The sequence below is a fragment of the Aspergillus piperis genome (genome assembly GCF_003184755.1).
Source record: "Aspergillus piperis CBS 112811 unplaced genomic scaffold BO85scaffold_20, whole genome shotgun sequence".
Classification (NCBI taxonomy): Eukaryota; Fungi; Ascomycota; class Eurotiomycetes; order Eurotiales; family Aspergillaceae; genus Aspergillus; species Aspergillus piperis.
In genome coordinates, this window is record NW_020291610.1 from 629,352 (window position 1) to 641,923 (window position 12,572).

Here is a 12,572-nt window from a genome sequence, read left to right on the forward strand (position 1 = left end):
TATCACTAGATACTGAGCCAAGCACATTATCAAGCAAGACACGATACCACTGCAGAGGTGTAAACATATGCAGCGTTTTCAAAGTGTATTCAAGTAAACACGTCAGTCGCATAACGCATGCTCGCCTTCAAGTGATCAAAGAACTTTTCGACCTCCTCATCATTCACCTCAGGTGGGACATCTTCCTGCTTCGCCTCCAGCGCTACCCGACGGCGCTCCTTCATCACATCGACGTAGATATTGTTAAACGCTTGGCGCACAGCCTTGCCTAGTTCCGCACTTCCACAAACATAGATCCTAGCGCCTTGCTCAAATAGCGAAACTACTTCGTCGCGGTCATTTGTAATCCGGTCCTGGATGTGCTGGGCTACGGAGCCGTCGGTGGGACGGCTGTATGCCCATCTGACGTCGACGATTCCCTTGCGAGACCATTCAGCGAGCTCTTCTGCGTGAATGTCGTCCTTGCCTTTGGTGCGACAGCCGACATAGAGAATAGCCGGGGCGGGCTTTTCGGTAATAGAGTCGCTTCGGCTGAGGATCTTTTCAGCCCGGTCCATGACAAAACCGCGGAAAGGCCCTAAGCCGCTTCCTGCGCAGGCCATTATCATTGGCGTGTTCAGGTCGGAGGGGGGCTTGAAGCCTGAGTGGGAGGGACGGACAGCGATGTGAACGCGTTCGTCGGGTTGGAGAATGGAAAGGTAGGTAGAGGCTACGCCCATGTACGGCTCGTCTGTGCCGGAGAGAGAGGGTGCGTTGAGCACGGACACTGTAATTGAGCATTCTGTCGGGTCCTGGAGGGGTGAGGATGAAATAGAGTACTGGCGTACTCGCATGGGCGGGAGCATGGCTAGGAAGTCGCCAAGGGGTAGGCCGATGGAAGGATAACGATCCAAGATGTCCAGCAAGCTGAGGCGTTTGGTGACAACCTCCTCATTGAAGCGGCTAGGACTGTTCGCCATATATCGCAGCTCGGCCTGGGATTCTTCGTCGGCCATAGCTGCATCTGCCAGAGCAATCAGGTCTCGTTTGGACGCAGGTTGGGACAGTTCAACATAGGAGGAGAGGAGAGCGAAGGCGGAGATAGGGGTGTCAATTGGAATGGCTGACGGTCCGCTTTGGGTCTGGGATGGCTTGCGAACAGTCAAAAAAGCATCCCAAGGCAGTTTGAACCGACGCATTGCTCGACGGACGATGCTCGTTGGGTTCACGGGAAGCACGGCAAGGTAATCACCGCACTGGTAGGTCATGTCGCTTGGGAGTTTGATTCTCACCAGTCGTTTCGCTGAAACGTCAGGTGCTGTTAGGAGTTGGTTCTCAATCACATATCCTTCCTGCAGCTGAAGACCCAAGGTTGTCACTCGCTTTTCCGAGCTGAATTCGACTTGTAGGCCTGAGCTGGCTTTCTTGCCAGCCTGACCCTGAGCTTTGGAGCCAAATTTCGCACTTATGGCAGGCCATAATGCCGACTCACTCCAGTTATCGAAATCAGTAAACATGTCGGCGATGGCGGTATCAACTAATCCAATATCACACAAGCGATTCCCACCATGCTCACCCACCAGCTCATTGATGGCTTTTGGAATCCGGTAAAAGGTGGCAGTCCAATCATCTTGATAGAATCGGTGATCAGCGAAGTTACATAGAACAGAAAACGCATGGGTGATAAGGAATACTCACGATGTCCACAACCGAATACGGCATAATTTATGCCCTCGAGTTCATTATCCTTCGCTCCGCTTAGCCACTCGAAAAAGTGGGCCGCATTGTCAGCGGGTTGGCCTTCATAAGATGCAGCAATGAAAACCACAGGATCTCCTTTCGGAACATTCTCGGTGGCGGAATCTAATGAATTGACTCTGGCACTAAATCCCCATGCGGCTGCATCATCTGCCAATCTCCGAGCCAAAGCCTCGCAAGTTCCGGTGTTGCTACCGAAGAAAATGTGCATCGGCTTCATGTCTCCCTCAGGAAGGGCTGCGTCTTTCTTACGTTCCCTGCTAGCTACCTTGGAAGATTCAGGAGGCACGGATCCACTGTTCAAAGCTGACTCCAACGTTATCGGGTCCAGCCCATGCCTGAGAGTAGCTCTCATCTTGAAATCCTGCGGCTTGATAGTGAGTGTCTGTTTGATCCGCAGGTCATAGCTTGGATCATCCAGCTGAAAGTTGAAATTTTGCAACAGCAAAGCAATCGCCAGTAAGCCTTCTTGCCAGGCAAATGGCCGCCCAATACAACCTCGCATGCCATTTCCAAAAGGCTTCCAGGCGTTCCGAGGGAGATTGTTGAAATTCTCATCCAGCATCCTCTCTGGCTTGAAGTCCTCGGCGTCCGCACCGTAGACCTTGGGGTCGCGGTGTAATTTCGGGAGAAGCACTGTGATTGGCTCGTCCTTGTTTAGAACATATTTTCCATTGCCCAAGGTCACAGGGTCTTCCTTGTTCTTAGTCGGATGTGCATGGACTCTTATGGCACTCGCCGGGGGGTTAAGGCGTAGTGCTTCTCGCATGACTGCATTGATATACGGCAACTTGGGGAGATCATCCACGGTAATCTTCCGTCGGCCAATCACCGTGTCCACTTCTTCCTGTGCCTTTTTGTACGCAGGTGCATTTTTGAGTAGATAATAGAAAACAAAGGACAGCATTCCAGATGTAGTTTCGTGGCCTGAGAGAGAAAAAGGTCAGAACACGATAAATCACAACGACCAAACCCAGACAAGGTACCTACCTGCAATCAAAAAGGTAATCATGTTGTCAATGATCGACTCATCACTGAGGCCCTTCCCTGACTGAGGGTCTCGGCCAAGGATGAGAGCGTTGAGCAGATCCTTCTTGTCCGATGGATGCTTTCTCCTATCTTCGGTCAACTCCTTCGCCAAATTTCTCATGTAAGAAATATCGTTCCAGAAAGAATTGTTATCGCTCGTGGGCAGTTGATTTAACAAAGATGGCCGCTGTGCCCTATAGCTAGCTACCTGCAATCCACCAACCATCGCTTCTACGAAGGGGTGCATGCTATCGTGGTAGAAAGAGTTGAAGCGGGTTCCCATGGCGCAGAGAGCGATGGAGTCGAGAGTCAGGCGGGTGAAATCCTCCGTGACCACAATGGGAGTCTCAGGTCCCTGTCGAGCCCATTTCATGACGAGCTGGTTGGCAATGTCTTGCATCTCTGCGGCAGATTGACAACTCATTAGTCCGATGCAATAGGGGTAAAATTGGCGATGGGCTGCTTACCATCGAACATGGCCCTAATAGATAGGGGCCCGAAAGCAGGAAGAAGGACACGGTGCGCAAGCGCCCAATTCTCTTCGCCGGGGTAGCGGGCTGTGAATAAACCATCGTGAAGAAGATGGCGAAGCTGGCCCAAACCACCATCTACCGATTTAGCGAATCGCTCCTCATTGCACGCTTCATCGACGAGTTCTTGAGTAGAAATCACCACTCTCGACACGCCGAAAGTGGTCAGGCGGTAGATTGGACCTTGGCAGATGCATCAGAGTTAGCAGAGATAATCATCTCAATGAGAGGAAGAAAGAGTCAAGGCTAGCTGACTCTGGAGTGAGACGCAAAAGGGATAGAAAAAGCAAACATGACATTGTGGAGGGGTAAGGGCGGGGTTACCATATTGATCTGCCAGCAACTCAAAGCTTCGGATTGGCATCTCCTGGTCAATATCGTAGACATTTCCCAGAAATGGAACGCCTTTGGGGCCTGGGATAGGAACATGCTTTACGCTGCTCATGATGGTGTCTGGATATGGATTGGTGCCAATTGCAATAGGGCTCTTGATAGAGAAGATGATTAGTTCTCACAAAAGGTCTGGTGGAACAAACAACACGGGGTTTAAGTTTCTCTCAGCGACCACAGATCACCTGACGGACACACTTTGACGAGTCGAACTGAATTGGAGAGGGGACAGACACATGCAGGAAGGAGACTTTATACCTCGTAGAATTTTGGAAAATATTGCGGTCGGAGGGAACGTATGCCTGATGATGGTGCATAAGGTCAATGCAGATGAAGTGTCATTACTGCACACCATCATCTGCGGAAGGGAATCCCCAGCCAGAAGGCCGCCCGACTGCAATGCATACCAGGGCAACCATAGTGGCGAACGTCATGGGGCTGATGAGAGTGGATCATGATACAATGTAGATCAATGAGTCCAGAGGACGGGATCGTAAGTAATGGAGAAACAGCGCATCTACCGCGGCTTGTAAGCACTAGTGGGAACCTCGGCCAGCCAGAGATGGAGGTTTACTATTCATAGCTGGGGCATGAATTATGATTAGCAACGGGGGGCATATGATCGGTCCATCGGTATGTCCGACACGGAGATCGGTGACAACGGACCGATGGCTGAGGTTAGTAGAGACTCCGTGACAACTCCAAAGTAAGTAAAAGCAACGATCCATGGATGCTCTCTCTTTTTATGCCACTTATGCGTTTCGGTGGATCCAGATGATGCTTGATATGTGCGTATGATCAGTCATCATGGCCCCCACTTTGCTATCGAACTGGTCTCGTGGCGCAATGGTAGCGCATTAGTTTCCGGTACTAGAGGTTGTGCGTTCGAGTCGCACCGGGATCGTTCTTTCCTTTTTGCCATCCAACCGTTGTAATACTTTCTTTTTAGCATCCTTGCGTCATTGAAATCTCCGTCTTGAACCGTGTTCCCGGTTCCCAACCTTATCGCTCGGTCTCGAGGCCTGTCCACCGTGCTGAAGCGGCCTCATATGCGAATGCCCAGAGTTAATACACCCATCAATAATAATATTAGTAGAGCACCGTAGATGATCGTAGGCACGCTGCAGGACATGACAGACGGCGATATGACTCGGTCTGCTTCACTATGGAAGCTCTATACTACTTAGATAGGCCGACGGGGCTAGTCAGTATATCAGTCAGGGTGCTTAGCTGATTTCGCAAAGATATAGAAGCAATAATCTGCGTAGCCCAGAAAAGAATCCGTTTAAATGCAAGTTGGTATATATACAAGAGGAAATGAACGCTCGTCCTAGGACCACAGGACTGGAGAAGATGATGGGAGCAATATGAACAAGATCAAGGAAAAAAATTCAGTAAAAGTAGGATAGTGCGCCGCTCTCCCGATCGTGGTGCTCACTCAATATGGTTCAAGAACAACTCCAGCGCGACCTTGGCCAGCAAAGCAGGCGCTGGTATGGATTGCTTCGCCGCGTTGGTGTGATGGGCACGCAGAAAGCTTCATACAAATCCCCACAGAAAGAGACAAGGTGGCACCCCTGGAACAGAGGTTGGAATTCATCGTTTTCGTCATGGACACAGAGGTCATTTTAGAATGGATACTTCAGCCGGCTAGGAGACTGGCTGGTAGCCCTTATGTTTCCATTCGCTTTGCTTCCACTCGGACTGGAAGTTGTTCATCTCCGTCCGTTCGGAATCCCACTTCGCATCGTTCAGGGCATGTTCGAGACGGCCCCTCTTGCGCTGCCGCACACAGAAGAAGATGAAACCAGCAAGACAACTGGCTCCGACAGCTGCTACGCCAATGCCGACACCAGCCTTTGCGCCACTTGGTAGCTCGTTCCATTTTTCGGACAGTGACTTCGGAGGAGGCTTGTTGAGCTGTTCCACGGTGGTCGAATTACCACTAGGATTGGAGAGTCAGTATTGTAGGTATAGTGGGAGAAATCGGCTATAGGGAGTTACTTACGACACGACCTTGATGCTCTCCCAGGATCCCGAATGGTCTGAGTACGTATACTCCTTGCCGGTGTGGAAGTCATGCACGCGAACCTTCTCAACTACCATGGTGTACGGGCCAGCCGAGTAATCAATCTCACCACCTGCCCATACAATGGTACCATGAGGCTGACTGGGATCGCCGGCAGGCCAGATTCCAAAGCGGATGTTGCTGGGGGTCTGGGGGAAGTTCTTGCCACCCACAGCATCTTCATACTTCAGCGTGCGGACCAATTGCTGGTCAATCCACCACTCGACCTTTTCGCTCGTCCAGTAGGTGGTATAGTTATGGAATTCCGTGTCGGCATTAGGAACGTAGTGGAAGCCACCCCGGTCGAAAGACGTGTTGTTGCCCTTGCCGAAATAGTTGGACTGTACCTCACTGGTGTTATATCCCACCCACTCCCAGTCGATCTCGTCCAAGTCATCCGATTGGAGCACCACACTGCTCACTACACCACCACCCTTGGCCATCTTGACATGGGACTCGACAATGCCAAAGAAGATGAAGAAGTTAGATTGCATAGTGGGCGAATCCATCTTTTGAGCGATGGAGAATTCCGCACCCTCATCGGTGATGCCAATATTGCCGTTGGTGACATTCCAGATCGTGTCGTCGAGGGTAGAGTTGAAGTACCAGGTATGATTGGTACCTAAGGCTGCGTCTGCAGGACATGTTGTATTGAGTGGGTTACAGTTGCTGAAAGTCTGAGCGGTAACAAGACTAAGACTGGCTACCAGCAGCGCCAGTACATGAAAGAGTGACATGATGGCAGGCTGTGTTGTCGAGGGTCACCACTCCTCAGAGATCTTGGTTGCAATGAGCGGAGCGACTCGGGTCAAGTTGCGGGTCAAGGATCTCTCCCGAATGTGATAAAAGGTAACAGAGGGATCTAAATGGAGAGATCAAACCCTACAACGGCGTTGTCGAATATCCAACTGTTCCCCACAAGAAAGAAAAGAGTGACGATTATTGAATGAATGGCAGTGCGATCGAATCGCACGAGGTGTGTTTGATGCCCACCGGCAAGGGAACGAAGGGGAGCAGGAGGAAGACAGGAACGAGATGAAACGGAGAAGAACAAACGACAGGAGAGGAGAAGAACGAGAGGGTATGACGGTTTTCCTTTTAATTAATTTAGAGCCATGGCATCCAACCCACACATGGGCGTTGGCAAACACTTTGCTTTCCCTTCTTTTTTCGTCCCCTCATCACTAATATCCGAGTCATGCTTATTTTTAAACCAGCATGTCTCTCTTTTTTTCTTTCCCTACATTGGATGTCACTAGTTCGGCCCTAAACATTAAGGGGCACTTTTGAAACAGGAAACTGCCCGACCAAGAGGGTATGGCTAAACTGTATTGGGCCTAGAGGGCTGCCGATCCACTCTGGATTGGCCACTAGCGGGGTCCCTGACCCTGACGCTAGTCTGATCTGGAAAGGGTCGCTTGTACCCGCCAAGACCCTGCCGCGATGGGCGATAAGCAACGCTCAGGCACCCAAATCCAATCAGCTCAGGGGAGCGTCGTTGGATCTTCCTGAAGATTAAATGAATTTGTGTTAGTATGGGTTAGTCTGATTTGATCCGGACCAGAGATAACAATTGCCACTGTGCGGGATTCGGGGAAGGGTCCTGCCAACAATTCCTCAGGCTGACACCCACAGTGTAAAGCCTCTGTTCCCTACACTCTTCATTAATAACCAGGGTCAAATTTGACCTTGCTTCGGAAGCATCCCAGGCACCAACATCCTGCACCTGGCCAAGACCCTTGGCCTGTCGAAGCCAAAGGCAGTCTCAGCAGGCGAATTACTAGTGGCGGGGCCGGCTGGGGAAGGTCTCAGGACAAGGCCAGTGCTGTGGCAGTGGCTGGTGGATGCCATTGAACAGTGGACACCACTGCGGCAAATTTTAGGTCCGTTAAATGGGGTGGTAATTTTGGAGTCAGGAGCCAGTAGTCGAGAGACACCGCAACCTCCCGCAAGGTTCGCCTCCTTGTGGATATAATAGGCGAACCATAATTCTTCACCCTGCAAAGATTAAAGATATGAGGATCAGCAGGAGGTCTCAGTGCTGCAGAGGCAGAACATGCAGATATAAGGAGCGTTTTCAAGGTGAGGTTGCAGACCGCTACCTACCAACTTATGCAGAGCGTGCAGTTTCGGATTTGCCAAGCATTCTTTCACCCACTGCCAACACCCGTTCGGATGAGCTCGAGGCCAAGATGCCGAACTGCAAAGAGGGTGCCTGACCTCGTATATTATTAGACGCCATCATCAGGGAAGTTATGCGCTCTCCCGGTACCCTTGTGTTTAGTAGGTTGTTGTACCTCGTTCGGTAGATTGTCGGCCCATGACTAGTGGGGAGAACTTACAGCCCCCTTTTTGGGGGCTGAGTACCCGTCCACTGCTGTCAACAGTCCAAAGTAGATCCGCCATAATTTTGGGGCACATGACGAGGGAGCTTTGAGTGAACTGGGGTATAGTAGACTATAATTGCGGCTGTTTTCTCGTTTCATCTGTCTTGTTGTGATGTAAGGGGAAAATATTAAGCGTCGCCAAACTTGACAATCCATCCAAGCTCTTGTAGAAACTCTCGTACTGCGGCTGGAGTACCGTTATTATATATCCTGACAACAATGGTATCTAGGGGTGCTATTTCCTTTGTCTGGGCATCGACCTCCAGGCATATCTTCCGAATAAACTTATTGTTCATCTGGTCATTTGCAACCAGAATGTTGGCAAATTGACCAAAGATGAGCATTTCCAATGTTTTCAAATTGGCACAGCTTTGCCGTAGTAGCTGTAATCTTCGCAAGCTATCTGTGAGTCTCGGCTCTCCGGAGGCGCCTGGTATGTGCTCGGTGACCGGAAAGTTGATGCATAGATGAGACAAGATCCCGGAATTTTTAATCCCGATACAGTTCAGGAAGGACTCCAAGAGAGTGCCTGGACGACACGCCGTCTCCATCTCGTGGAAGATGAACCGATTCTTACTATACAGAATCATTCTGGTCTCGTCCGATATTTGTCGGCTGACGTAGATCAATGCAAGCCACGAGCCGGGTTTTTCGGGTGCAAAAGCTTCCAGTGGACATCCTGGGTCTTGGAAGATGTGAAGTGGATGAGGTAAAACGAGAACTTGTTTGTATATGCTGTTACGTATCTTGATAGGTAAATCCAAGAAATTGAGAGGCAATGGCGATGCTAACATTGTAGGCGTGTCTGCGGTACCTGAACAGGACATGATGAGAATATATCGAAGTGACTATGTTTGATGAGTGAAGCTGTTCGGCAGTTCTTTCAAGCTAAGTATTTCTTTATCAAGCGAAACAATGAAAGGTTTAGCGTTGCGTGATCTACATTAGTTAGCAGAAATGCAAGTTATTATACTTCTGTGGCAGTGGAATCTAGCTACTCACGAATTTGTCAATTACATCACCCGGGGATGTGCCATACTCTGCAACTCACTGGAAGATGTAGGCCAGATAATGACTCCCCTCATTCTACAGTTTGGTTTTGGAGGAAAGGAAGAAATCACTACAACAAAGGATGGAAGCCATGTGACTTGCGGAAGCGGGGGATGTCATGCCCTACCTCTTTCCGAGAATTACCAACCCATGGGATTGCTTCCCTATAATCCATGGTTGCATCAGTTCCACTGGATGCATCTAGATCTATTCTAGAGAGAACGAAATGATCAACGAAACATGACAACTTTAAGTAATTTGAGCTTTTTAGTCCCTATGTTGATGCCTAGGTTTACGGTAGAATATGCTGCCAAACTCACAACTCAAACAAGATCCATATCCCAAGCCAACCAAAGGATATGGGCATCAGTCGCTTCAACCCAAGGTTTACTGTCATTATTTCCATGCAAATAGGACGTAGGTATCCATAGCAATGATTTATTTGATTCTAACGCGATTAGAGTTTCTGAGTTCTAGGAATCTCCTTTGTCGAGCGGCATAGATGGGCGCAGACATCTCGCATCTGTGGCCCGACCACACATAAACAAAGAAGCGATGATTGACAGTATTCTTGAAGCAGCCAGTATATCAATATATAACTTGGTGAACCCAAAATAAGTCGCTGTTGTAGTCAATCTTACAAGAAAGTGCCCCATTTACAGAGATGGATACAATACCGCTTCCCGACCAGGTTTCTGAGCTCTACAATGACCTTCTTTCCCGCTGTGCACCCAATGAGCATAAAGATTGGGGACTCGCCATCACAGCTCTGAAGCTCCTCGCCATTACCCACAGACCATTTAGCATACTAGAGTTGTCCTGGGCGGTTACCCTGCATACCGCTCGTCATGTTACTACTGTTGACGATCTTTCCAAGCTAGTGGACCACCAAAAGCTCATGAGCATGATCCAGCCCTTTATCACAAGTGTTGAGCTTGATGACTTGAGAAAATACCAAGTTCAGGCCATAGACAAGTCGTTGCAGGACTTAATCAAGGAGAACTGGGCCACAAAATACTCGAATACAGAAGGTTCACACTCGGGAGACGATGGACAACGCTTTGAAAGCCCAGAAGCATTAATATTGGATATATGCGTGCGATATCTTCTTTTAGATGAGATAGGCGCCAAATTCGTGTTTTCCGAAGAGCAGATTGCGATTTCGGAGCTTCCGCAAGCGTCCGACTTGTTCAACGATGAGAAGGACCCAGTCAAGTACAATTCTCATTGCTCGTGGGAAGCTTGGGAAGAAGACATGACTCGGTTCAGTCCGACTGAGCGTGGATTGGGCGAGTTCTTTGTCTACGCGTCATGCTACTGGCCTGAATATTATCGTCTTGTCACGGCTGAGGCCCTTCCCAGACTAGCGAGCATCGAAAAGTTGTGTCAAGCCGACTCGAACCGACTTCGCAATTGGACTCAGCAAAACCGTCGTCCAGGCTGTGCGATGCCGCCGAGGTTCCCATTTGACAGCCAGCTATATGATCCCCTCAGTATCACCTGCCTTTATGGCTCTGTGGATATGCTGCATTTCATGCTCAGAGATTCTAATTTTGACAATGGCAACTTCCTCGAGACGACGGCCACGAAGGCAGCAGATCAAGTCCTTCAATGGGGAGACATGTCCAGGCTCAGGGCACTTTTTCTGGATCCGAGACTTGGTCATCAGCTACGAAATCTGGACTTTTTTCGCCTGATTATCCGCAGGTGGCGTGAATCGAGTGTCTGTCGACCCGACTGGGAAGATGCTTTTGCACTGATTGACCTCATGAGAGATCAAATGGTTCAGCAGCAATGGGGATATGAGCTCTGGTGCATAGCTGCCAGTGCAGGCTGCGCGCCCATTGTTCAGAGATTACTGTCTGGCGCTCGGCATAATGAAGGGCTTAGAAGAGAGCTACTGCGTGAATTCTCACTCATGCCACAAGTGGCACCCTTGAAGTGATATGGTCATGTGGTGGTAAACTGGCTGGGGGAATTACAACGAACTACATCGTCATTATCTGCCTGCGGCAAGAATATGCCCTTCATTTGACCTTCGACGCCGTATCTCGGAGACGTTCCCTGTGGTAATTCTCCTGATTTCTGCACGTTTTGATTAGGATAGAGCACAAGTACTATATGAAATAACTTCAGACTTGTCACAAATACTACAGGATGGTCAGAGTCAACTACACTCTATTAAAATCTTGATCTTTCTGTTGTATATATCTACGTACTAAGATGCTGATTTGTAAACCCCACATCTACCTCCAAACAAGAAATGGCAAACAAATTGACGCATTTAAACCAATACCCGCACTAGCGAACTAAAAACGAGGTAAAATGATTCAAAGGGGAAGGTCAAAAGCAAGCGGGTCAAGAAAAACATGCCGGGTACCATCGGCATAACGGAATTGGCCCACCCCAAGGTTGAGTCATTCCTTCTAGACACCACCCAAAGCACTCTCTAATAGCTTCAAGCGTGTTACATACCTAATCTAATTCCATATAGCATTGTGGCACTCTTTTCGTCGCTTTAAACCACCCTTACTCTTGCCCAACAGGTATTCACCATATCTCACAATATGTCTATACCTAGCGGCCGGGACGAGCAGCAGCCCGTCATATGCGTTTTGTAGGTCAATCCCAAACCTAATGAGCCCAATCCGCCTAAACCCCATAACCAGCAATCTAATCTACTGATTCCATGCAGTTGCGGCGCCCAACCCGGCAATTCACCCGAGTACATAGCCGCCGCTCGCGCACTCGCGCATGAACTGCACGCCGCCAACGCGAAACTAGTCTACGGAGGCGGAACAAAGGGACTGATGGGCGAGGTGGCAAAGACTCTAGTATCACTATCTGGCCCATCTGCAGTGCATGGCTTCATACCCAAGGCACTGGTAGCACACTATCCCGATGCGGACGTCAGCCGCCAGGCCGAGGGCAATGCCCAGGAGGATGGGAAACAACCCGAGCGAATGCTCGCCCCAGGGTCTTCGCCAGCTGAGGGCGAATACGGAAAGATAACCATGGTGGACAGCATGCACGAGCGAAAACAAAAAATGGCAGAGGAAGTTCTTGCCGGTGGTCCTGGGTCGGGGTTTGTAGCCCTTCCGGGCGGTTATGGGACCCTGGAGGAGGTCGCTGAGGTTATTACGTGGAATCAACTGGGGATTCATGATAGAGGGATTGTTTTGTTGAATGTTAATGGGTTTTGGGATGGGCTTGTGACGTGGATTGAAATGGCGGCTCAGCGGGGGTTTGTTGGACAGGCGAATAAGGGTATTATGGTGGAGTGTAAGGAGGTAGAGGAGGTTATTGGGGTGCTTAAGGCGTATAGGCCGAGTGGTGGGAGGTTGAACCTTTCTTGGGGGAGTAAGTGAGGAAGAAGCGAGG

The 12,572-nt window shown here is 49.7% G+C and overlaps 6 protein-coding genes and 1 non-coding gene across 7 annotated transcripts; 4 read left to right on the plus strand and 3 right to left on the minus strand.

Moving 5' to 3' along the window:
- Positions 1–89: 89 nt before the first annotated feature.
- Positions 90–3,741, minus strand: BO85DRAFT_380021 (bifunctional cytochrome P450/NADPH--P450 reductase; the record flags this gene model as incomplete). Its single annotated transcript, XM_025656362.1, has 5 exons — positions 90–1,609; positions 1,678–2,664; positions 2,728–3,168; positions 3,234–3,479; positions 3,621–3,741. The coding sequence occupies 5 exons, from the start codon at positions 3,739–3,741 to the stop codon at positions 90–92; spliced, it is 3,315 nt and encodes a 1,104-aa protein (XP_025512207.1).
- Positions 3,742–3,831: 90 nt separating this feature from the next.
- On the plus strand, positions 3,832–4,183 carry BO85DRAFT_142578 (uncharacterized protein). Its single transcript, XM_025654083.1, has one exon. It carries the CDS (start codon positions 3,923–3,925, stop codon positions 4,142–4,144), a length of 222 nt encoding a protein of 73 aa, XP_025512208.1. The 5' UTR covers positions 3,832–3,922; the 3' UTR covers positions 4,145–4,183.
- Positions 4,184–4,518: 335 nt separating this feature from the next.
- On the plus strand, positions 4,519–4,590 carry BO85DRAFT_t233. The gene has a single exon. It is a non-coding gene; the product is annotated as a tRNA-Arg (tRNA).
- Positions 4,591–5,128: 538 nt separating this feature from the next.
- BO85DRAFT_142594 (glycoside hydrolase family 16 protein) lies at positions 5,129–6,961 on the minus strand. Its single transcript, XM_025654085.1, has 2 exons — positions 5,695–6,961; positions 5,129–5,631 (listed from the first exon to the last, which is right to left on the minus strand). Exons 1-2 carry the CDS (start codon positions 6,489–6,491, stop codon positions 5,337–5,339), a joined length of 1,092 nt encoding a protein of 363 aa, XP_025512209.1. The 5' UTR covers positions 6,492–6,961; the 3' UTR covers positions 5,129–5,336.
- A 1,030-nt stretch (positions 6,962–7,991) lies between these two features.
- Positions 7,992–9,198, minus strand: BO85DRAFT_142592 (uncharacterized protein). Its single transcript, XM_025654084.1, has 2 exons — positions 9,144–9,198; positions 7,992–9,080 (listed from the first exon to the last, which is right to left on the minus strand). The coding sequence occupies exon 2, from the start codon at positions 8,966–8,968 to the stop codon at positions 8,270–8,272; it is 699 nt and encodes a 232-aa protein (XP_025512210.1). The 5' UTR covers positions 8,969–9,080; positions 9,144–9,198; the 3' UTR covers positions 7,992–8,269.
- A 657-nt stretch (positions 9,199–9,855) lies between these two features.
- Positions 9,856–11,233, plus strand: BO85DRAFT_503151 (NACHT domain protein; the record flags this gene model as incomplete). The annotated part of the gene is made up of 1 exon (XM_025664225.1): positions 9,856–11,233. The coding sequence occupies one exon, from the start codon at positions 9,856–9,858 to the stop codon at positions 11,134–11,136; it is 1,281 nt and encodes a 426-aa protein (XP_025512211.1). The 3' UTR covers positions 11,137–11,233.
- A 364-nt stretch (positions 11,234–11,597) lies between these two features.
- On the plus strand, positions 11,598–12,559 carry BO85DRAFT_523121 (LOG family protein; the record flags this gene model as incomplete). Its single annotated transcript, XM_025665320.1, has 2 exons — positions 11,598–11,808; positions 11,887–12,559. The coding sequence occupies exons 1-2, from the start codon at positions 11,759–11,761 to the stop codon at positions 12,557–12,559; spliced, it is 723 nt and encodes a 240-aa protein (XP_025512212.1). The 5' UTR covers positions 11,598–11,758.
- Between the last annotated feature and the right edge of the window lie 13 nt (positions 12,560–12,572).

What these genes read in the sequence shown, in the direction of transcription:
- BO85DRAFT_142592 (XM_025654084.1), bottom strand. Translation starts at nt 8,968, where the DNA reads ATGTCCTGTTCAGGTACCGCAGACACGCCTACAATGTTAGCATCGCCA.
- BO85DRAFT_142594 (XM_025654085.1), bottom strand. Translation starts at nt 6,491, where the DNA reads ATGTCACTCTTTCATGTACTGGCGCTGCTGGTAGCCAGTCTTAGTCTT. An exon ending in GAGAGCATCAAGGTCGTGTC is followed by an intron (nt 5,632 to 5,694) that starts GTAAGTAACTCC and finishes CTCCAATCCTAG; the next exon opens with TGGTAATTCGACCACCGTGG.
- BO85DRAFT_142578 (XM_025654083.1), top strand. Translation starts at nt 3,923, where the DNA reads ATGCAGGAAGGAGACTTTATACCTCGTAGAATTTTGGAAAATATTGCG.